General features: G+C 40.5%; 2 protein-coding genes and 1 long non-coding RNA gene across 4 annotated transcripts; 2 read left to right on the top strand and 1 right to left on the bottom strand.

Annotated features, from left to right (window-relative positions):
- The first annotated feature begins 354 nt into the window (after window positions 1-354).
- LOC122012739 (pentatricopeptide repeat-containing protein At4g30700-like) lies at window positions 355-2,878 on the top strand. 2 transcript variants are annotated; one of them, XM_042569379.1, is made up of 2 exons: window positions 355-1,158; window positions 1,264-2,878. In XM_042569379.1, the coding sequence occupies exons 1-2, from the start codon at window positions 396-398 to the stop codon at window positions 2,766-2,768; spliced, it is 2,268 nt and encodes a 755-aa protein (XP_042425313.1). In that variant the 5' UTR covers window positions 355-395; the 3' UTR covers window positions 2,769-2,878. The 2 variants fall into 2 exon arrangements, with proteins under 2 accessions (XP_042425313.1, XP_042425312.1); XM_042569378.1 differs by having other exon boundaries at window positions 355-2,878.
- Window positions 2,879-4,211: 1,333 nt separating this feature from the next.
- LOC122012738 lies at window positions 4,212-9,166 on the top strand. Its single transcript, XR_006120312.1, has 4 exons — window positions 4,212-4,482; window positions 5,635-8,349; window positions 8,587-8,684; window positions 8,776-9,166. It is a non-coding gene; the product is annotated as an uncharacterized LOC122012738 (long non-coding RNA).
- Window positions 9,167-10,222: 1,056 nt separating this feature from the next.
- On the bottom strand, window positions 10,223-11,969 carry LOC122012736 (RING-H2 finger protein ATL13-like). The gene has a single exon (XM_042569377.1). The coding sequence runs from the start codon at window positions 11,620-11,622 to the stop codon at window positions 10,339-10,341; it is 1,284 nt and encodes a 427-aa protein (XP_042425311.1). The 5' UTR covers window positions 11,623-11,969; the 3' UTR covers window positions 10,223-10,338.
- Window positions 11,970-25,090: the final 13,121 nt, after the last annotated feature.

Raw genomic sequence — 25,090 nt, 5'->3', positions numbered from 1 at the left:
TTTTTTTTTTTTTATCAATTTAAAAAAGTTAAGTGCTCCTTTTTGATAAATTGCCGTCGATAGAAAATTGAATCGATCAGCATTAATTGGATGGATTAGCCGGATTCTGGTTTAGAAAAAGAAGATATTCAAACGTACAGTAGGTAAATGATATGTCCAAACGTTCAACTAGCGAAAAATCAAGAAAGGCAAAATGAAACTGCACTGGGTTAATATGAAAGAGTTTCACATTTGTACAGCGGAATTTGAGCGGAGTAATAATGTTTTGCTTTTTTGATAAATATAGAGCTATAATAAAATATATAAATTATGTTTATATATTTAAAACTGTATTTACTCGTTTCTATAATAAAGAATGAAAGACCATTTAAGCACTACCGCGGTCCTCGCATCGGATGGTTGATGGCTCCATGCTCTGGTCCGGTTCCGCCTCCTTCGGCCGCCAACGGTACCTTGGCATAATCTCCGCCGCCACCACTCTCCGCCACCTCGACCAGATCCTCGCCCACTCCATCGTCTCCTCTCATCACCCCGATCTCATCACCGTCACCGCCCTCCTCCGCCGCGTCTCCGATCTCGGCGGCTCAGCGGCTGCCCCCCACGCGCTTCGCCTCTTCTCCTCGGTCGAATACCCCGACATCTTCCTCCTCAATGTACTCCTCCGCACTCTCCCTCACTCCTTCGCTTTACCGCTACTCTCCTCTCTTCCCTGCCGCTACCCTCACCTCCGTCCCAACTCCTTCACCTACGCCACCGTTGCCTCTGCAGCAGCCGCCCGCCCCGAATCGATCGCTGCATTACACGCTCGAATCGTCGTTGATGGCTTCGCCAATGACCCCTACGTCGGTTCTGCGCTTGCCGATCTCTATCTCAACTCGTCCCAAGTATCCATTGCGGAAAAGGTGTTCGACGCAATTCCTGAACCGGACACCGTTCTCTGGAACACCCTCATATCCGGGTTGGTGGACAATTGTTCTTTTTCAAGAGCAACGAGCGTTTTCCAGAGGATGATGATCTCCAACACTGCCAAATTCAGTTCTACCACTTTAGCTGTCATTCTCCCAGCTGCAGCGGAGCTCCAAGATTTGATCTTGGGATCGCTGGTGCATTGCTTGGCCATCAAATTAGGATTTGCATCTCTTACCCACATTGTCACAGGTTTGATTTCCATGTACTCAAAGTGTGCCAATATCTGTGCGGCTGAATTGTTGTTCAGAGAGATTGAATTCCCGGATATAATTGCACACAATGCAATGATCTCAGGCTACTCCATCAATGGTTTGGTCGCCTCGTCTGTCTGCTTGTTCAAGAAGTTGCTGGCTTTAGGTGTTGAGACACCAAATTCAAGCACCATGGTCGGTTTGATTCCAGTTTTTAATCCTTTCGGTTATGAATTGCTCGTGACGTGCATTCATGGTTTCAGTATTAAAGCTGGTATTGCTTTGAATTCTGCTGTATCCACTTCTTTCACTGCCATTTACTGTCGAGTTGATGATATGGAGTCTGCAAGAAGAGTGTTTGATGCAATGCCTAAGAAGAACATTGCATCTTGGAATGCCATGATATCAGGATACACACAGAATGGTATGACAGAAATGGCAATATCATTGTTCAAGGAAATGCAAGTCTCTAATGTTAAGCCTAATCAAATTACAGTCACTAGCATTCTCTCGGCCTGCGCTCAGCTTGAATCTCTCACCTTGGGAAAATGGGTACATGACATAATCATAGAGGAACGGATTGAGCTCAATGTCTTTGTTTTGACAGCTCTGATTGACATGTATGCAAAGTGTGGAAGCATTTCAGAAGCTAGAAAGATATTCAATGAAATGGAGGAGAAGAATGTGGTCTCTTGGAATGCTATGATATCAGCTTATGGTCTCCATGGAAAAGGCACTGAAGCATTGAAGCTTTTTGAGGCAATGCTGAGTGTTAGCATCGTGCCTACTGGTGTTACATTCCTCTCTGTTTTGTATGCTTGCAGCCATGGAGGGTTGGTCGAAAATGGTCAAGCTATTTTCAAATCCATGCTCTGTGATTATGGAATCAAGCCTAGGCCAGAACACTATGCTTGCATGGTAGACCTTCTAGGTCGAGCTGGGAGAATCAATGAAGCTCTAGAGTTTATCCAGACAACACCTGAGAGTTCGGGCCCTGGTGTTTGGGGTGCCTTGCTCGGCGCTTGCATGATTCACAAGGAAAGTAAGCTAGCTCGAATGGCTGCAGAGAAGTTGTTCGAATTGGAACCTGAGAACCCTGGTTATTATGTTCTTCTTTCTAACATACATTCCTCAAAAAGAAACTACTTGGAGGCTGCCATGGTGAGACAAGATGCTAGAAAGAAGCACCTGCTGAAATCACCCGGGCGCACCTCGATTGAAGTGGGAGATGTTATGCACACTTTCACAGCTAACGGCAATGTTCACCCACAGTCACCTGCAATTTATTCAGAGTTGGAGAAGATAACTGCAAAGATGACTGAGGAAGGGTATCAACCAGAGACTGATGCAGCTCTGTACGATGTTGAGGAGGAAGAGAAGGAGCACATGGTAAAAGTTCATAGCGAGAAGCTAGCAATCACCTTCGCGATCATCAGCACTGATCCAGGAACCGAGATCAGGATCTTCAAGAACCTAAGAGTATGCTTGGATTGTCACAGCTGGACCAAGTTCGTATCCAAGATCACCGAGAGGTTGATCATTGTCAGAGATGCCACTCGGTTTCACCATGTTAAGGATGGGGTCTGCTCCTGTGGAGATTATTGGTGATTTCATGATCCAAGAGAGGATATAACTAGTGAAGTATATGAGCCAGATTCCGAGAATGGCATGAATTCTAATTCACATTTAACATGCAGTAGTTTATGCTTTACATATCAGTACCATCAAAGTTAAAAACCTCATCCTTTTAAAAACCTTTTCTCTATTATCATAAATTTTTCCAACAATTTTTTTATGATCCACTATCAATTTATTTATTTTCCTTTATATTTTTTTTATTTATCTTTATTTATAATTTCATTTACTATATATAATATTAATTAATATTTTAATTTAATATCTATAATTATATTAGTATTTTAAATTTTATATATTTATTTATGTACAAATAATAATTTGATAAAAATAAATAAATATTTAACAAAAATATAAATAAACAAAAAATTTTAAAAAAAACATTAAATATGGCGGCGGGTCCTAGGGCTGTAAATAAGTCGAGCCGAGTTTTGGAGTGGTCAAGCTTGTTTGATAAGATAACCAAACCGAGCCAAATTTAAAATGAACTAAGTTTTTGAAATGAGTGTTTAAGTTTAGCTTGGTTTATTTTTTATGAACTTGAGTTTGTTTGAAGTTTAACTTGAGCTTGGTTCATTTAGATATTATCAAGTTCTCAATTCAAGTTTGACTTGAAGTTGGTGATAATCTGAATATTTTACTGTGGCATCATAGCCTTTGGAATAAGTTTGAGGCCTTTAGTATCATAAGTAGAAAGTTTTTGAAGATAATTTAGAGTTCCAAATCTAAAAAAATAATATTGATAGGTTTAGGGGGGGCACATCTAAGTCTTGAGAGTTGTCAAGCACTTTTATTTAGAGGTGATTGACAATAATTATTCAATTAAAAATAATTCAATCAACTCTATAGAATTTAAAATTAAGAAAAATAAATATGGATAGATTCATAAGAATCTTATCACTCAAATAGTGCTTGTTTGACACCAATGTAAAGATTCTAAAACCATCAAAAGAGGGCTCCAAAAATTTAAAACATTAAAAAAATATTAAAAAGTGAACATAGATAGATTCGAGCATGGAGATCCCTTAAGCCTCTTTAAACCAATTCGATCTCTAACACAAATGCAATAATTCACTTGCATTAAAGATACATCCTAATTAAAATGGTGGTGCTAGTTCATGTGGCCGTTAATTTAAAAACATAAATAAAGTTTAGCTTCCAGACTTATGTTAAAATTTAAATATTGGATAAGTATTAATTCTATTTCTCAAGGTGTTAGATTATGAAATGATGGAGGTGGTATTAGGTCACTTCTGGTCCAATATAATTGCAACCATCTGGTCCATCTCATTAATTTGCACAATTATAATTAGTTTCAATTCATTATCTCCATAATTCCTCGTGTAGTGCTGGCGAACGGCATTTGCTTAACTAGGCTTTAATAGGCCATTTATGGGGCCGAAATATTGTACAGCCCAAAAATTAACCACAAGCACAACTCCGAGGCCACGCCGGAGTCATTTCGACAAGTCGGCAACGTAGTAGAGCCAGCGGATGATTTTATGTTTCGGTGGATGGCGACGACGATGAAGGCGGAGCCGCGACGAAGCCATGATGGCGACGCCCTCTCCTAACGTTCCAGTGGGCCTTGACTCGCATTCCAATCGGTGTCCAGTTGCCGTGGATCTCATAAGGCGCGTTAGGGAAGGGGGATAAAGCTTCCTTCTTTTGGACTTTCCATGGGGAGGTAATGCTAGGATTTGATGATATTCTTGTTACTTGTTTGATTTTGCATAGATGCAATGCTAGATGATTAAAAATGCTGATGTATATTGGACTTATTACTTGCTTTTCTAGGTCATATTGAAAATAATATTGAAAAGATAGGTGATGATCCTTGTTCTTGCGATGAATTACGATCCAATGGGTTGATACATGTTTGTTTACTTAAGTTCCGTAAATTTGATGTCAGGTTGTTCTTAAATTAATTGGGGGCAACACTAGATGTTTCTGCTGACATGTTTAAGATTTTAATTTTGTAATGGTATTTGCAAAACCAAAATTTGAAGTGGGAAATACATGAGACGGTAGTTTTCTCGAATTGAAATTATTTTTTCAATGAGGAAGGGGGGAAATGATGTTGAAGAACGTAATCAGTGATCTAACCAAGTGAAACCAATGTTCGTAGTTAACACTGAGTCCAAGGCTTTTTTTAGTTAGTTGGAAATGTCAAAATTGTTCATAGATCATGAATCTCTCTGATAAATTTATGTTGCTTTTCCTATTCCTCTCCTCCTCTCTCAGCAATCTAATTTAATACAAGATATACTTTGTTTAAATTACTCTGAATGTAGATGAGCATAATGTTCATCCTTTGTTTTGGAAAAGACTAAGATATCATCAATATAAACACAAGTGAAGGAAGTTACTGATCTAAAGATGTCATCCATTTTTCATTGAAATACTTGGGGAGCTATTTTAAGTCCAACTGGCATAACTAGTCATTCCAAATGCCCGTAAGGATAGGAAAATGTTGTCCATGCAATCGAGTCTGGTGCATCTTGACTTGTCAAAATTCGGATTTCATATCGAATTTGGAGTACCATTTTGAATTCTGAATTTTATTAAGTAATTGATCCTTATCTGGTATCTTATAACCATCTTCATGACAGTTGTTCTTGAGGCGCTTATAATTAAATATTATTCAGGATTGTCCTTGTTTTTATTCTGCTTCTTTATTTACAGTAAAAGCAGGACTCCTGTGTCTAGAGTCTTGGTCTTGAAAATAACAAGTAACTAGATCTTCTATTTCTTCTTCTTCTTCTTCTTCTGGGCTAGCATATCCAAGTATGGTTAGTTTTCCTGCAAGGAAATATTGACTTGTGGTTTCTTTTTGCAGGCATTAGGAAGAGGGCGGGGACAAGTGGAACTGGAAGTGGGATTGAAAGATTTAGCAGGAGGGGTATCACCATGCTTATAAGCGCTAACTTCGGATGGGTAGGCCGACAGGATAGGAGAAATAATAGGAGTGGAAAGAAAAACAACATAATCCTTGGTTAGCAGGAGACCACGATCAGAAGAAATAAGAAAGTTAAGGCTCAGAATAAGAGGGATGGATTTATGGGGCATAGGACGTGTCCAGAGTTGAGAAAGGGAAAGAGGAGGACTAAAAATACCACAATTAGTATAAAAACGAATATGGACATTTTTTTACAAATTTATGACAGCTTAGTCGCTGGCTGTCAAACTGTATACTAAGGAGAGGTGTGTTGGTGGTTTTGATAAGAGAAGGGATAAAGGAAGTGAGCAAAGCTTCATCAATAGTAGCGGTAGTAGCACCACTATCTAAGAATGCCTGAATGTTTAAGGTGCATTGTATGGGAATGTCAATAGTAAGGCTAGTATTACAAATACTGGGAGTTTAGATAAAAACAAACTCAGTATGATCAAGTTCTTCGGAAAGTACAACACCCTTACCTTTATCAAGAGTAAAAGGTTGAGCAAAAGATAGGGGAGTGGCATCCCCAAGCAGGAGCAAGTTCAATTTCTAATAAGTTAAGACGGGTTTCTAAAACAGAAACTCGTGTTTCTAATAAAATATTACAAGTACTACCTTTCACAGTACGTGTTTGTGGAATTGTAATTTGGAAGAGTGCATCAAGGCAAAGATTACAACATTGCCATTTGCAAATTTTACAAGTACCACGGTGAAAGATAGAAGGATAATCGCCACATGTAAAACAGGGGATATTTTCAGAACCTTCCTTAAATATCCAGTCATGTGGGCAAGTATGTTGATCCGAACGTAAATTGGTTAAGTTTTGGGGTATAAACTGATAATACATGAAAGTCAAATTAGTAAATTCATTTAAGGTTTCATCAAACATGGGATCATCAAGAGGATCATCATCAGAAATATCGTCATTATAAGGATCCAAAAAGGAGTTTATTAAAGAATAATCAATAGAAGAGGGTACTACAGTATCAAATAAATAGAAGAAGTATCAGATACATCTGATTGAACTTCTATTAAGTCGAAATTTGTATCGCCCACTACCATAGCTTCTAGTCTATACAAATTTTTCTTGTCAGGACAAACAGGTGAAAGATGTCCTGGTTTATGACAAGCAAAGCAAATAATGATATTAGAATAAGTTTTCTTGGGTTTGAATCGTCTCACATGTTTGTCTTTGTTTAAATAAGGTTTTCGCTCCTTGCTTTTTCTAATGTAATAAGTCTTTTTGGGTGTGAATTTTGGTTTAGAGGAGAGTTTTGCTGGTGGTTTCATATGTCTTTGTCGTTGTCTTATTTGTTTTTGTTGACTCCCATATTGTCGTGGAGTATAAATTTGACTACAAAATCCATATTGTTGGTTTTTAAGTTTTTTTGGATTTTAATATAAGTACATTTAGTCTTAAGGGTGGTTAAAAATGTCTTGGATCCTGACGCCTATGTTGTCATAGAGTGCGGGAACTTGTAGATCTGTCTAAGATTTATGAATCTCTTTTCCTAAGTCTCCTGGTATTTTACTAAACAGTCGTTTGTCTAACGCTGGGTTACAATAGTTTCTAGAAACAGCTGTTAAAACTAAAAAGTCATTATATAATGGTTTAATGTAATTCCAATTATATAGTTAGAGTTGTTCTAAGTCTCTCATTGCTTCCTCTTGTCCGATATCGAGTCTAGTAGCCAAGAGTCTATGAATTGTATAACAAAAATTAAGAATATTATTTCCTTGAGAGGCAATTCTAGTAACTTCATCAGGAAAATGAAGTTTAAAATCTTCCCAGATTGCTCTGGCAACACCACCTAAATAATTTTCTCCTACTCGTATCATAGCATCACCGGTTTCTATATCAAGTTCATGTTTGGCTTGATAGTCCCTTTTGAATGGAACTATTTATTGCTCTAAGTATTATATAACTGAAGATCACATTCAGTTACATTAAGTAGAACTACGTCTTTTCCAAAGAAAGTCATTTATTGAGGTCTTCTTTTACCTGTAGTTCTTACTAAAGGATTGTTATTAGTATAGAGAACTATTCTAGTTCTCAGAGGGTGTCATTAGCCATAATCCATAGTTTTCATTGTGCTTGCTGGCTAACAGCTATGAGTGACTATAGTTAATGATCACAAATTCATAGGTTTGGGGTTAGTAAGAACAGAATCGGTCAACTGAATAATTTTATTTCATGATGCCACATTTGCATTTTCTTTTGTGTCACCACTTTCTCCCGTCATCAATTCTTTTTTCTTGTGTTTTCTTGAGCTGATTTAACTAGGAGGCAATGCCTTTCTCAATTATTATTTTGGCATGCTGATAATAGTCTCTATGCTCTTTGAATTTTCTTCTCTACACCTAAAGTTGCAGTTAAAGTGCATATTTTGGTTCCCTAATTATGTTCTGATGTAACATTGCTCAGCCTTTTTGATCAGCAAGATTGCTTTTCAATTGATTGGATGCTCCCATTAAATTGATAAGCATGGTCGACGTTGGCTTGGTCAATCTGATCATCATGACTTGCCCAATCAAGAGAATTGATGTTGTTCATTCAGTTTGCTTGATTCCTCTTGTTCAAGGATCAAATTTTTTTAGGCTGCAGAGAATGTAAAGGTATAATTGTAGTTCTGGGTATAACATCCTTTCAATCCTTCACATTTTCCTTCTCACTTTCTTGACTATCCAAAGTCGACCCCACCTAATGGGATAAGGCTTGGTTGATGTTGTTTTCTTGACTATCCAAAGTAAAAGACACTGAAAAAGAAAAAAAAAAAAAAATTCTGCCTAAAGTTCATTCCTTGCTTTTTTTCTATCATATTTTCACTCCACAACTAAATGGGGTCTAAGCAGGTCCAGAAGCTTGTTCCCCTCTGAGAAGTCCGCAAAGGACATTTAGTCTCACACTGACAAGAAGGCGACCCTTTCCTCTAGGAGGCTTTTGAGACTAGGTAAAATCACAAGTCACTTTAGGTTTGCTGAATCTCTCACTAACAATCACTTCAATCTGAACAATTGCATATTTTGATGAATCGTTTGCAGATCATAAATGCAGCCTTTAAAGGCATGCCCAAGGACTTTGGGTTGAAAAAATTAAAGGTTCTCCATATAGTTAACAGTAGGGCACCAAGGAACCTACAAAGAGCAAAGCTTGGTGTCCATGTATTCTATTGTTAACCAAACCAACTTTATACTGAAACTTCGATTGCACTCTGTTCGCTTTGCTTGCAAACACATGCAGCACATCTAATTAAAAGCCACCGAGCCTAATGGTGAGTGCAACTTCTTTTCTTCATCAACTAAATGCGAGAGCACGTTAAAAAGTTTCTTGGAAGTTTCTCCTATATGTGTTTTGCTACTTTATTAGCCAATAGATTCTCTCTCCTATATGTGTTTTGCTACTTTATTTTCGGTGACAAAAGCGTGGTTTGCCTTGAAGAAAAATGGGTCTTTCTTTATGCTCCAGAGTGGCATATAGCTAAGAGATGCAGAAAGAAGGCACACCACGAGGAAGCAAACAGAGCAGAGCAGGTGCCAATACACTGTTCCCACTCCACCGTAACTCAGCCACTCTATCATACTATTGCCAGCTATAATTTCCAAGACAATTCTCACTGCAGCATACAGCAAAAGAAAACATTCGAACTGTATCGCTTGATTGTTCTGCATTCAGGGTGTTAGACAATTGCCAAACGTGCATAAGTAGGATTAGTTCATAACTTAATATTTTGAGATTATTTTTTATTGTCTTCTTGTCATCATTTTGAATGAGTTATGAGGATTTATTTGTTGCATATAAGCCAATGAATCAATTCTTCCCTTTTGCAGCTGATCATGATCGAGTCAGGATAAAGCTTAACGTGTTCTGATCTCGAGGTAAGTTGTTAAGATAATAAATAGTGACTGCTCTTACCAGAAATTTATGCTCTTTTACAGTAGTTTTAATCAAATAATGAAACAAACTGATCACAAGGATAATACTATATTAGTTCACAAGTTAGGAAATGCTGCTGAGTATTTATTTCAATTTAAACTAATTATCAAAGAGAGCTAAATTTTAAGGATAATACTAAATGGCTAGAATTGGATCAGTTAGAATATACTTTATAAGTTTTATAAGTCATTATTAAAGATATTTTAATAATATTATCTCTATATATTAATTACATATATTACAATTTAATTTTGACCTGTCAAATTCTGACTATATAGATTTCCCAAAATTTTAAATACAGCATGTCTACCTCGGTGCCTAAAATGCAGGTCTACCTCGGTGCCTCCTTTTAGGTGTGGTCCTATAATTGCTTCTATAGGCGGGATCGTGAAAATTCAGGTATATTTATTCTACTCACAAAAAATGAGACTTAAACAGTTAACTGGTAGCAAAATAAATATAGCATTGATTGTTTCTCTCTCCTTTCATATTTTCTCAAGTTTTTTGTGCTAATCAAAACATCTAACTAAGATGAAAGTGATGATTCTCCAAGCATGAAGGAACCATAAACAAATTGATCTATGTTTGATGACCATCTTTACACCTTTTTTTTTTTTTTTCTAGATGCAGCAATTCAAAGAACCAGATCAAGAACCGAAATATGAATCATATCAAACGCAATTTTCTATCTTGTTCTGCCTCCCTGTAATCCAGAGAAGAGTTCTTCTCGCAAATGAAGGTGTTTCATCCACCCTTGACACTGCTCCATCGAAGCCGCCAACCTCCTCCGCGTCTGATTCCAATTCCAGTTCCAGTTCACTCACGTTCTCACTGCGCCACTTAGAACCATTGAGCTGAGCCGTGGCGGCGAATGGACTGCTGCTCTGCTTCAGCTTAAGGTCTGTTTTTCCACTTTGAATCACAGGCAATCTAAACGACACTGCCCTCCTTGTTTCCACGTCCTCCTTCCCCTGCCGCAGCCAAATCTTAGACACCGAGAAGCTCTCTTTTTTAGGCAAGCCATCCAACAACTTGTGGGCATTCCGTTCATCGCATCTTGAGCTTCTCGCCGCATTGAACTCATTAAACCCTTCTCTTCTGGAGTTGCCGTCGCACTCCGACCTGGCGATTCGTTGCCCGGGCTTCTTGAAGCTCGCCGTGTTCTTCACCGGCTTGATGGAAACCCTAAGAACGGACCTGTCCTCCATAACGTACTCGTACGCCCCCATGGAAAAGCACCGCCTTTGGTTCACTTCACCGCTGCTGCTGCCTTGCGCCTCACTTCCACCGATCTCCACGCTTCTAAATTTCCCAAGTTTAACAGCCACATCGATCTCCTCCTCCTTCGCTGATATTTCATCGTCAATTGACTCGGATTCCCTTCTCTGGGAACCAAAACCGATCTCTCGGGAGCTGTTCTCCCCGCCGACTTCAAGAACAACCGCCATGGAGCTGCCGCTGTGGCTAGGCGACAAATCATAAAGGAGGCTCGCCCTGCACAGCGGACAAGTGGAGTGGGACAGGAGCCAGGTGTCAATGCACTGGGTGTGGAACGCGTGGCTGCACTTGGGGAGCAGCCGGAGCTTGTCGTCGCCCTCGAACTCGCAAAGGCAGACGGCGCAGTCGAAGGGGTCCTTGACGCCGGCGATGGACTTGTACTGGAACACGGGGAGGGCGTCGATGAAGGCTTGGTCGACCCCGGCGTCGTGGAGATGAAACAGCTGCTGTAGCTCCCCCTGGAAGGTCGTGGCATGCCCCATTGTCTCCGGGTCCCTGTTGCTGGGCCGGAGGAAGTACCTCATGAGCAGGTGAAGGAGACCAGAGACGAAGAAGATGATGGCCAGGATTACTATGATCAATAGGATGCTGGGGGTGATCCTGTTCCCAAAATCTACTAGAGAAGGAGAAGGAGGAGGAGGAGGAGGAGGTGCAGAAAGGAGACTCCTTTCCGCCATCGATAGGATAGGAACACAGGAGGGAGAAGTAGATATGGTTCACTGGTGCTTGCTCTCTCTTAACACCAAAACTCCATGTCCAACAAAGCTCGCAGTAATGGAGGAAGAAGAAAGAAACTGTTTGTTGAGGTCAAAACGGGAAGGAAGTGGTGGTGGAGAAATGAATGGCGGTGTCAGGTGATGAGGTCCCAGGTATAAATGAATTTGCTTACGCATGGCTTGGACATGGATGGCGATAGCAGATCAGAGATCACGATAACGATTAGAAAAAGGAAGCAGAGAGATTGATTAGAGATTAGAGAAGTCCGTGCTTGATCTCGCTTTCGATTTGCAGAGGGGCAGAAGAGGTGAGTTGAGTTTTCGAGGTGAATCTTTTATTTAGTTCAAATCCAAAAAAAAAAAAAAAAAGCTAAAGCTTCTCCTTCGGCTTCTATTTGACTTTGCATGCACTTTCGTTAAATGTTTCGTCTTGCATAGGGATAGATGGTTGCTTCTGTCCTGCTCGACGTCTGCAATCTGCATGGTTTGTCACAGAAATAGAGGGATATCATGATTTGTGCCGGAAGAAGGGGAGGTGAGGCGCTAGTTTAGACCTCTAAAGGGGCGGGATTTCCCGTGCCTGGTGTCATGCTACATTAACGGGAACATGTAAGGAAAATGCGAGCGTTTTTCATCATCGGTTCAAAGATTTAAAAATAAATAAATAAATAAATAATAGGAGTCAGCCTCACTTGGAAATAAGGTGTCATAAAATTATTATTTTAGATTTTTTTTAAAAATAATTTTTATCTGCAAACAAATCAAATGTGGAAAGTTAATTGCTTAAAATTTGTTGGTATTATTGTGTGAGAATATAATTTATTGATCAAGTTAGCTGAGAAGAATTTTAAATATGCACTTTTTAAAGAAAATAACATTTGCAAATAAATTTCTAAAATGAGATTAAAATTCAAATTCTATATAAAATTAAGGTACTAGTAATTAAGTTAAGGGTAAAGGCTTTGATTGAAAAATTAGGATAGGAGAGACTTCACCATATTAGCGAGGAAAAATGTCTTTAGTTTACCTAGTTGTAAGTTGTTTAGGGACAGAACTGGATAGAAAAAATATTTAAGAAAAGTTAGAAAAAGAGGAGGGTTTCTGATTTATTTTACAGGTAGATGCTTTTTTTTCAAAAAAAAAAAGAAAAAGAAATAGAAGTGGTTAAGTTAGGAATTCAGATCTGAGTTTTTTTTTTTTTTAAATTTTTTTGCAGCTTTTCACCGAATAACTAAGTTTCATAAATACTTAAATTACGAATCCAAGTTTTAAAATGGCACCCCTCTCATTTATATCAGGCGGCAGTTATAATTTTTATTTTTTAAATAAATAGATTTTATTTAAACATCTATTTATATTTTTAAAAAATTATTTTTCTCAATGTTAGATTGATATTTAAAATAATATATATATTCAGGATAACTAGATGAATACATAAGATATTAATACGGTCATAAAGAGTCACACCAAATGTGGGTCAAAGGAGGAAGATAGCATCAACTAATAGAGTCCACTAAAAGGTAGTCGAGCGGAGCTCTACATTAAGGGCTGATCGGGCGTGAATCATCCGACTGACAATAAGATGAGCCAAGCGAAGACGTGTGTAGATGATCGGATCATTATTTCGGTAGGACAAGAACATATTATTTAGGGAGCGTTTGGTTTATAGGAATAAGAGTAAGGAATGAAAATAACAATCATTGATTGTCATTGTTGATATTTGAATTATAGGAATAGAAATACAAATAAGGGAATGAATCCTCTAATTGGGTAATAACTCTTTCCTATGTCTCCCCCCTTCAATGAATCATTATTCTATTTTCAATAGTCAAAATATTCTCTTATTTCCAAAATACCCTTAACCAAAAACTAAAATTTTTCCCCTTAATATCAAATATTAAAATATATTTATTTAATTTTTCTTTCATATCACTTTCTCTCTCCTTATTCTCTCTCATCATATTTTCTCCCTCCTCATTTTATTACTCATTTTCTCTCTCCTTAATCTCTCTCATCACACTTTATTTCCTCTTTTTTTCTCATTACACTTTCTCTCTCCTTAATCTCTTCTATCACGCTCTCTTTCTTTTTTTTTTCTCATCATACTTCCTCTCTCATTATACTTCCTCTCTCCTTAATCTCTCACATCACAATCTCTTTTCTCTCTTTTCTCATCACACTTTCTCTCTCATCATGCTTTCTATCTTATCATATTTTCTCTCTTCTCAATTTCTTCCATCACACACTCTCCTTTTTTTCTCAACACATTTTCTCTCTCATCATACTTTTTCTCTCCTCAATCTCTCTCATCACATTCGCTTTCCTATTTTTTTCTCATCACACTTTTTTTCTCATCATATTTTCTCTCTCCTCAATCTCTCCCATCACATTCTCTCTCCTCATTTTTTCACATTATACTTTCTCTCTCTTCATCCTCTCTCATCTTCTATCATCATGCTCTCTCCCATCATACTCTCTTTCCTCATTTCCTCTCATCGCACTTTCTCGCTCTTCTTTCTCTCTCATCATTTTCTCTCATCATATTTTTCTCTCACATTCAACTTTCTCTCACATCTAATTTTTTCTCTTATTTTCCTTTAAGGGTAAAAAAGAAAATTTTGATTTATTCCGATAGAAATATTCAACTAACCAAACATTATTTTTAAGAGTGATATTCATGCTCATATCCATTCTCATTCCACAATACTATGATTTCCATTCCGATTCCTATTCCTAGGAAAGAACCAAATGCCTCCTTAGACTCGTCGTCGCATGGAAGAGCAGTCGAGCAAAGGAATACTCGGTCAAGCAAAGGAGTACTTGGCCAAGCGGCTATCTCGCTCGGCTGATCGGTGGGAACGCTAACGTGTATTTGGATATACTTTTGGAAGATGATGTCGCTGACACGTGGCATGGTCTATAGGTGGATCATACGACGGACAAATCGGAGAACGTGTCTACAACCAATTGGAGAACGTGTATGTGACCACGTGTCCATTACTAATTGGCGAACGTATCTACGACCAATAGAAGAATGTGTCCATGCCTCGAAAAGCACGCACGTCACCCACCAGGGTATTATATAAAGGGAGTCCATACATCGATATAAGTACACATTTTTTCTACTGTTTTCACTTGTGCTACTCTTGTTACGTCTTCTTTTTCTTACCGGTGACTGACTTGAGCGTCGGAGGGCCAACGCCGGAGACCCCTTCCCTAGCTTGACAATGACGTTTCTTGTGATTGCAGATCGGCACAAGGTCTACTTTGGTTAACACAGTAGTCACATCCCCAACTTTTCGTCTCCTCGATTTTCAGACAAGATCATATTGGCGTCGTCTGTGGAAATGTAGTCTAAATCTGAAATGCGAAGATGAAGGACGCTAGACGACTCACTACGATGACTTTGATAAAGGAGGAGCTGGATATGCTAATATAAGCCCGAGTGACAAAAATATTGGAGCAATAACAACAACAGACGTTAACCAAGTGTCAGGTACAAGAACCCGCAACCTCAGTGGTGGGTCACCAAGCCGGATATGGAGACCGAGTGGATCATGTACCTGCTCAGGGATAAAGTAAGAAGCTGACCGGCATATACGGAGACGTGCCCCATGCGTTGATCCCCTTCCACCGAGCACTATTCCACACTCCAACAAATGAGCTAGGCCGAGCGGACAAGGAACGAGGATCCTGTTGGTTGCTACTCGGAAAACCTAGAGGTTCCACTGTACAAAAATTTTGTACAAAGGTCTGAACCTTTTCCTAGCTACCATGTGTTCTTTTAAATTAAATTTCGGATCGCCTGCGGAACTTAACACGTTTGATCCAAAACTTAATCTATTTGTTCTTTAAGGTTTAGACTTGGATCTCCTGCGGAACTTAACACGTTTGATCCAAATCACCTAAGTTATTAATTCCATTAAATATTAATTTCCATAATTGGTTCCCAGTACTGACGTGGCGAGGCACATGGCCTTCTTGGATATGGGAACAACCACCACCGACTAGACAAAACCTTTTATGGAAAGCTAATATTTAATTTCCTAAAATAACTTTAGGTCAACCAAAAGGAACAATCAAATCACAAGGAAAAGAAAAATAAAAGAACACAACTTCGAAAAACATATTCGAAATACTAGAATCGTAAGCCTCTTGTATTTGGTATTATTTCCATAAATAACTAGTATGATGCGGAAAGAAAAATTACTAGTTATACCTTATAGAAAAACCTCTTGATCTTCTACCGTATTCCTCTTCTAACCTCGGACGTTGTGTGGGCAACGATCTTCCGAGATGAGAAACCACCAAAGCACCTTCTTCTCCTTTCTTCAAGTTTCGGCCAAGCACTATGCTTCCAAGAGATGAAGATCTTTTTCCATCAATCAAGCTCCAAGGGATGTGAGCTTTCTTTCCTTCTTCTCCAAGCTAAAATCCGGCCACCACTTGTTCTTCAAGGAGGAAGAGAGGTCCGGCCACAAGATGGAGAGAAGAGAAAGGAAGGAGGCCGGCCACACCAAGGAAGAAAAGAGGGAGAAAATAATAGAGGTTGTTCACCCTTGAAGGCTCCTCTACCTCCTCTTTTATAATCCTTGGTCTTGGCAAATAAGGAAATTTTAATAAAAACTTCCTTAATTCTTTTGCCATGAAAAGGAAAATTTTATTTTAATTAAAATAATTTTTCTTCTCACTAAAACATGGCCGGCCACTTACTTCCTCAAATCAAGGAGAGTTTTAATTAAACAAGAATTAAAACTTCCTAATTTGTTTCCGGAAATTTATAAAAATTTCTCCAATAATTTTATCCCTTCATGATTGGTTTATAAAAAAGAAATTTAATAAATTAAAATCTTTCTTTTAAACATGTGGATAAAAAGAAAGTTATCTCTAAAAATTAAAATCTCTTTCAATCTACAAATAAGGAAAGATATCAAATCTTTTCTTAATCTTTTGTAGAAACTTATAAAAGAGAATATTTAATTTTAAACTCTCTTTAAATCATAAACATGTTTAAAAGGAAAGTTTTCTTAAAATTTAAAATCCTCCTTTAATCAACAAATAAGGAAAGATTTCAAATTTTAAACTCTCTTTAATCATGTAGATGATTTACAAATAAGGAAAGTTTTACCAAAAATTAAAACCATCCTTTTAAACTACAAATAAGGAAAGAGATTAATCTCTTCTCTTAATCTTTTGTAGAAAGTTATAAAAGGAAATTTTAATTTTTTAACTCTCTTTTAAAATCATGATATCCACATAAGAAATAATTTTAATAAAAATCCTTTTTAATATTCTAGTGGCCGGCCACCTAAGCTTGGGACCCAAGCTTTGGCCGGCCACCTTCATGGCTCATCCACTTGGTCTTGGCCGGCCCTAGCTTGGGTTCCAAGCTAGCTTGGCCGGCCCCATTGGATGGGTAAGAAGGTGGGTATGCGGTGGGTATAAATCTCTATATACTAGAGGCTACGATAGGGACCGAGAGGAGGAATTGGTTTTGGTCTCCCGATAAAATTAAGCATCCCGTGTTCGCCCCGAACACACAACTTAATTTTATCAATAATAATTCATTCCACTAGAGAACTATTATTGAACTACTGCACCAATCCCAAATTACATTTTGGGCTCCTTCTTATTATGAGTATGTTAGTCTCTCTGTGTTTAAGATATCGAATGTCCACTAATTAAGTAAGTTACTGACAACTCAGTTAATTAATATCTTAGTCCAAGAGTAGTACCACTCAACCTTCTCAGCATGACGGCCTAGGTCCACCTGCAGGGTTTAACATGACAATCCTTATGAGCTCCTCTTGAGGACATTATCAACCTAGTATCTCTAGGACACAGTTTCCTTCTATAATCAACAACACACACTATAAGTGATACCATTTCCCAACTTATCGGGCTTATTGATTCATCGAACTAAATCTCACTCATTGATAAATTAAAGAAATAAATATCAAATATATGTGCTTGTTATTATATTAGGATTAAGAGCACACACTTCCATAATAACCGAGGTCTTTGTTTCTTTATAAAATCAGTATAAAAGAAACGACCTCAAATGGTCCTACTCAATACACTCTAAGTGTACTAGTGTAATTATACAGTCAAGATAAACTGATACCTAATTACACTACGACCTTCTAATGGTTTGTTCCTTTCCATTTTGGTCGTGAGCTACTGTTTATAATTTATAAGGTACTGATAACATGATCCTCTGTGTGTGACACCACACACCATGTTATCTACAATATAAATTAATTGAACAACTACATTTATCACAAATGTAGACATTTGACCAATGTGATTCTTATTTCTAGATAAATGTTTATACCAAAAGCTAGGCTTTTAGTATACACTCTAACAGATCCTACTCAGACGACGCACCTGTTCGGGATGCACGTAAAGGGAAAGCACCAAGGAATGATGATTCACCCAAGTGGATCAATCAGCAGTTCTTTCGAGGGATTTTGGGCGACCCGCTGCCAAAGCACTACACCCCACTTACGATTGGAGAGTACAACAGAACGACATATCCGGATGACCACCTGACCCAGGTTAATAACGCGGCCACACTTCATCAGTACACCGACGACGTAAAGTGTCGAGTCTTCCTCACTAAGCTTTACAGGTCAGCGCAGCGTTGGTTTAGACGAATGCTGATCAGCTCGATTCATAGTTTTAAAGACTTCCGAGCGACATTCTTACACCACTTCGCCAACAACTGCCACTACCAGAAGACGAGTGTTAACTTAGTTACTTGAAATAAGGGCCCAAGGAAACATTAAGAACCTACATCAAGCGCTTCAACCAGGTAGTTATGGATATTCCATTGGTCTCCTCTGAGATATTGGTGAACATATTCGCCCAAGGGCTCACCGAAAGAGAATTCTTCCGTTTACTCATCCAGAAGCCGCCGAAGGACTTTGACCACCTGCTCAAGAGGGTCACAGAGTACATAAACATGGAAGAAACTCAAGCGGCGATGAGAAAGGAGGCGCCTGCCGAGCATGCATTAACGTCCGAGCTGAGACCACCGAGCAGCCATCAGCCACCCAAGAGGCCCCGAGCGGGAGGAGCACAGCGAAACTAGGAGCCCAACATGGATGTCGTGTAGCATGTTGTAGCCAGACGCCAGGACGCCATTGTTTTGCTCTTTCCATCAGTTGACGACACACAACATGCGCGACTGATACGACCTGAAGCCAATCGTGAGTAGGCCGGCTCCACGAGGATATCGTCATTGATCACCATCACCCGATTAACACCATAGGTGTCGATCATCCGGGCAGAGAGATGAAGAAAGAATGATGGTCGAACCACACCATCATCAACCCCAAAGAAGAAACAACACAAGTCCTGCCCGAGCTTCTGCTTAACAGAACCGACCCTTGGCTCGTGAAGAAGATAGTCGAAATAATGCCACTCGGGGAGAGATCGGCGCAATGATTCCAACCGAGCGAGGAAGTCTCACACTCGGCGATTAGAGATATATGTTGTTGGGTGTAACGAGGAGAAAGCCGAAGGACCCGAGATCAGTTTTGGCCCCCGAGACTTAAAGGCAGTGGAGATCCCTCATAACGACGCCTTGATAATTCGAGCGGTAATTGCTAACTATACCATTCATCGAACTTTTGTTGACACAGGTAGCTCAATGAAATAATATTCAAGAAGGAGTTCAATCAGCTGTAAATTGACCGAAGCAAGTTGCAACCAATGACGGTCGTGCTCTACAGGTTCACAGGCAACAAAGCATTGTCGATCGGCCAAGTTCGACTGGCTATATCGCTTAGAGAGGAGCCGATCAAGAGGATAAGGGTCATAAACTTTATTGTGGTGGGCGTATCATCTGCCTATAATGTTATATTGGGTCGATCGCCCCTTAATGAGTTATGAGCGGTGGTCTCTACTTTCTGCCAGAAAATCAAGTTTCCGGTGGATGACGAGGTGGCGAAGACAAAGGTGATCAGTTGGCCGCTCGGCGATGCTATGTTGAGATAGTCAAGTCCAAAGCAAGAGCCGCGCGGAAGACTCCACGCTTAGAAGTGAACACCATCAGGGAGGAACTGCTCGCGCTGGTCTATGAGGAAAAAGAGGAGGTCCATATTCATCTCAGCCGATCGAAGGTGACTACCTTCATCGCCGCCGACCTGACAAAGGAGAAGAAGGCAGAGCCAGTCACCTACCTTAGGTGAAATCACAATGTGTTCACCTGGTCGACCCATAAACTCCCAAGCATCTCGCCAAGTGTAGCTCAGCACGTGCTTCACGTCCGACTAAATGCTCGGCCTGTGAAACAAAATAAGAGGGACTTCAGTGCAGAGTAGTACCAAATCATCTGGGCAGAGATAGAAAAACTGCTTGAAATCGATCACATTCACGAGGTTCAGTTTCTAAGTTGGCTCGCCAACGTCGTGCTGGTCTCCAAGCCGAGCAACAAATGGTGAGTATGCATTGACTTTCGTGATCTGAACAAAGCTTGCCCGAAGGACTTCTATCCCCTGCCTAGGATAGATCAGATGGTGGACTCCACAGTGGGTTGTGAGCTGATCTGCATGCTTAACGCATATCAAGTTTACCACCAAGTGCCGCTCGTCCGGGAGGATCAAGAGAAGGTCAGCTTCATCATTGTCGACGGAACTTATTGCTACACTGTCATGCCGTTCGAACTAAAGAATGTCAGCACCACCTATCAGAGGTTGATGGACAAGGCGTTCCGTCAACAGATCGACCGCAACATGGAGGTATATGTTTATGACATACTAATAAAGCCCCTCTAAGTTACTGATCTTTGTGCAGATATCGAAGAAACATGCCAAACTTTAAGGATGTGTGGGATAAAATTGAACCTGAACAAGTACTTATTCGGAGCAAGGAGCGGTCGCTTCCTCAGATACATTGTCACCGAACGGGGGATCGAGATGAATCCGAGTAAGGTGAAGGCGCTACGAGACATGCCCTCGCCCTACAACTTGAAGGAGGCCCAACGGTTGACCGGACGGATCACTGCGCTATCAAGGTTCATCTCTAAGTCATCAGATTGGAGTCATCCGTTCTTTAAGATACTGCGTCGAGCGACTAAGTTCTAGTGGGACGTAGAATGAGACAAGACGCTGGAAGAGCTTAAAGGGTATCTTAACTCCTTGCCTGTATTGGTCAAACCCATCGCTGGCGAGCCACTTTTGATTTACTTGTCATCCACTAAGTATGTGATTGGCTCGGCGTTGGTGCGCTAGAACGACTCAGTGCAACAGCCTATATATTTTTTGAGTCATATATTGAAAGATGCAAAGGCCTGCTACATCTGTTTCGAAAAATTGACATACACGCTAGTACTCGCCTCTCAAAGACTTCGTCCATACTTCCTTTCACATCCGATAGTTGTGAAGACCAACAGTGCCTTGGGAAGAGTCCTTCTTAACCCAGAGGTATTCGGATAACTAATCAAATGGACAACCGAGTTGAACGTATTCGACATAAAATATCAAACTTGAACGACGATGAAGGCCCAAACCTTACTTGATTTTGTCGCTGAGGTCTTGATCGCTGAACCAGACGTGACCTGGAAAGTATACGTAGACGGATCATCCATTTGGCAAGGTAGCGGGATCGACATTCTCTTGATTTCGCCACTGTCTTTACGACTAGACTATTGGGCTACCAATAATGAAGCCAGTACGAGGCCTTAATAACTGACTTGCAGGTAGCTCGGCACGTCGAGCCCACGAAGGATATCATCCACTCGGATTCATAGCTGGCCGCTCAACAATTATTGGGGATGTTCAAAATAAACAGCTCTCGACACAAGCTTTATGCAAAAGCTTTCAAGATGTTGAAGGCAAACTTCCAAAATGTTCTTATTCAAAAGATCGCCCGATCGGACAATCAGTTTGTAGATGAGTTGACTAAGTTAGCCAGTTCATTATCGCTGATCGTGATAGAGCAACCAATCGAGCAAATCGCACTGGTGGCGCACATCGACAGGATGGATAGAATAACCTTCCCGAGCGATTGGTGGACCCCACTGATAGAGTTCCTCCGATCGAGTAGCACTCCTGTCGATTAGGAAGAAGCTCGCCTGTTAAAAAAGAGGGTCGGGTGGTTTACTCTGATCGGAGACCAATTGTATACAGGAGCTTTCTCAAGACCTTTGCTCAAGTGTGTCGGATCGGAAGACGTCGAATATATTCTTTAAGAAGTACATCAGGGCTCTTGCGAAAGTCATCTGGGTGACAGATCGCTGGCCTGAATGATCCTGTTGGCGGGATATTTTTGGCATACACTGCAAGATGATGCCACTCGGATAGTGGTCACCTGCCTTTCGTGTCAAAAACATCACAACATCAAACATCGACCGACTGAGAAAATGAAGGCATCCATGGTATCTTGTCCATTCGACCAATGGGGTATGGATATCGTTGGACCATTCCCAATGATGACCGGTTAGCATAGATTTCTACGTGTCGCAGTAGACTATTTCTGAAAGTGGGGTGGAAGTTGAGCTGCTAGCCAAATAACCAAACACATGGTCATCAAGTTCATATGGCAAAATATCCTATGTCGGTTCAGCATCCCTCGCCGGCTCATCTCAGATAACGGGACGTAGTTCGTCAGACGGAGACTCAAGGAGTGGTGCGAGGGCTATGACATTGCGCAGACTTTCACCTCAGTGGTCTATCCTCAGAGCAACGGTCAGGCAGAAGTCACCAACTAGGAAATTCTTAGGGTTTTACGGGCTCGGCTCGACAATACTAGAGGAAGCTGGGTCGATGAGATCCCGAGCGTCTTGTGGGCTCATCGCACCACACTAAGAGAGGCGATCGGCGTCACACCTTTCCACCTGGTGTACGGTGATGACGCGATGGTTCCTGTGGAAGTCGAAGTAGAGTCCAATCGGGTTCAATTCTACGATGATGGAAACACCGAGCGGAGGCTTATGGAGCTCGACTTGGTGGACGAAGCGCGGTATAAGGCTGCCATCTAACTGATGGCATACAACAACGCATAAAGCAGAATTACAACCGGAGGGTAATCCCAAGGTCATTTCAGGTCGACGACCTAGTGTGGAAAAGAGTGAAGCTGGTCGACAACTTCACCAAATTGGAGGCTCCATGGGGAGGACCTTTTAAAACAGCCTACTACCTACAGGACGAGGACGGAAGAAAGCTTGAGTGACATTGGAACGCGAACCATCTCCAGCCATATAGGGTCGGCTGAGAGATGCATGGTTAAATCTGAATGTATTTATGTAGGTGTATGTCTTGTAGATGTAGGAAACCAATGAATAAAAATTCTAAGGGTGCTTTTGGTTTATTTGCATTTTCATTTCATTTTCTAAAAAATCATATTTTCTCATTTTTCAGAAAATGATTTTTCTGTGTGTTTCCATTTTTTTTTAGAAAATGCTCTATCTTTTCTTGAAAATGAACGTGGAAAATGCAAATCAAACGTATTTTCCATTTTCTCAGAAAATGAAAATAGAAAACAATATGGAAAATACAAACCAAACGCCTCCTAAGTGTTCTACACTCTTATGTCGTTCGACCAAATTAAAAGTTGAGCGACAACTATAAACTCATGTCTTCATCAAAAGTTGAGCAACGAATATAAACTCATGTCTTCATCAAAAGTAGAGCGACGACTATAAACCAATATCTTCGTCAAAAGTCGAGCGGTGACTATAAATTTATGTCTTCGTCAAAAGTCAAACGGTGGCTATAAACTCATGTCTTCGTCAACAGCCGAGTGGCGGTTATAAACTCAAGTTTACGCATCAATAGCCGAGCGGCGGCTATAAACTCAAGTCTATGATGAATAGCAACTGAGCGACGACTCTAAAACTGAGTCGGCGATGAAGAAGGCTGAGTGACTTCCTATAGCCATAAAGTAAAGTTAACAGGTCGGGCAATGATTAAAGCAGGAGCACCTCGACACGATATTGTCGTTCAGCCTATGCTGGAATGAGCATGCGAAATTCTCTAAGATTAGCTACAATTACAATTGGGAAAGCATGGAGTTATACTTATACAAATTTCATAAAACTCTAAGTGGTGGACAGTCCCAATTGAGTCGAACGGCAGCGCATTCCTTAAGCACTTTCAAAATTCGACAAAGTGAAGAGACGTCGAACGGGGAGTTATCAACAGGCACTTGCAAAGTTTGATAGAAAGATGAAATGTCGAATGGCGATGCATTCATTTATACTTAGAAAATTTGTTACATATGGAGAAATACATAAAACAACCCGAGGAGGCCTAAAGGAAGGCTACTTGAGATAGTGGAGCACGTCATCAGGGAGCGACTCAGTCAGCTTCTCCCTGTTGATAGCCTTGTTTGTCAGTCGGATGGGAGATAGCCGCTGTCCTTCAGCTGGTCGATTGTCCCATTAATTCAAAAGTTGAACAAGCGGAGCGCTTGATTAGTAAAACGGTCATTGAAGGCATCCGAGCGGAGATAATCCAACTTGACTACTTCAAATCGATCAGGCTCTGCCTCTTGATAAATTTGGAGGGTCGATCGGGATGCCTCCAACTCCGCTTTTAGAGACTCCAACTCAACATCCTTGGCGGCGACGAGCTGAGCCTTCGCCGCAGCTTGTTCTGTCGATCGACTCTCCCACTCGGCGCCCAGTACGACTTCAACCTCCTTCAGGTTATAAGCCTGGACACGAGTCTCCTTGTTCTTGATCTCCAAGTCCTCAATGGTTCGAAGCTTCCTGGTGTTGGTCGAATGGATCTTCGACTTAAAAGAGCTGGCCTATTTATTGAGGCTCGCTAGTTGCGAAGCCTAATCGTCGTTCTTGCTCCTTTCCTCTTGCAATAAATCGGAGCTTCACTGTAGATTAGCCTTTAGCTGAGCCGCTTGGGCCATCAGCTGTTCAAGTTGAGCACAAGAGGCTTTAGATACGCTAGTCGGGGTGTGAAGTTGCTCGACTTTGTGCTCCAAAAATGTCAATCTCTGGTATATAGTCAGGCTCTCGACTCGGTACTGCAATGATGAGGAGATTATAAGGACCGAGCAGGCTAAAAATAGATGAATATAAAGGCAGTCTACATACCCAAGTGGACATCTAGGTATGGTTGTTCGCGAACTCCCCAGGAGATATGACCACCGCGTGGGCCCTGACATCGGCCTATATTTGTGCTAGTGGCCCTTGAATATGGATTTGGTGCTCGGGGGTGCAGGACGTGATGTCGCCTGGACCTTGCCATTTATCAGTGGGTAGGTGGATGATGGTCGTTATCTGCTTTTGGTTGCTCGGACCAGAGGGGTCAGAAGTCACTCTCCCTATAGACTTTGACGTAGGAGATGGACAGATGATGGACACTTAGGCTCCCCGCGAATATGATTGTGGCATGAAGGCGATCAGCGGCGCACAGATGGTCCCAAACAGTAGACTGGACGAGAAGGCTTCCGGACGGATAATAGT

This window comes from Zingiber officinale, chromosome 8A, assembly GCF_018446385.1.
Source record: "Zingiber officinale cultivar Zhangliang chromosome 8A, Zo_v1.1, whole genome shotgun sequence".
Classification (NCBI taxonomy): Eukaryota; Viridiplantae; Streptophyta; class Magnoliopsida; order Zingiberales; family Zingiberaceae; genus Zingiber; species Zingiber officinale.
The sequence above is the reverse complement of the archived record's forward strand: the minus strand, read 5'-3'. Positions and strand labels throughout refer to the sequence as shown.

Excerpts from the sequence above, each read along its gene's own strand:
- LOC122012739 (XM_042569378.1), top strand. The coding sequence starts at position 396 with ATGGTTGATGGCTCCATGCTCTGGTCCGGTTCCGCCTCCTTCGGCCGC.
- LOC122012736 (XM_042569377.1), bottom strand. The coding sequence starts at position 11,622 with ATGGCGGAAAGGAGTCTCCTTTCTGCACCTCCTCCTCCTCCTCCTCCT.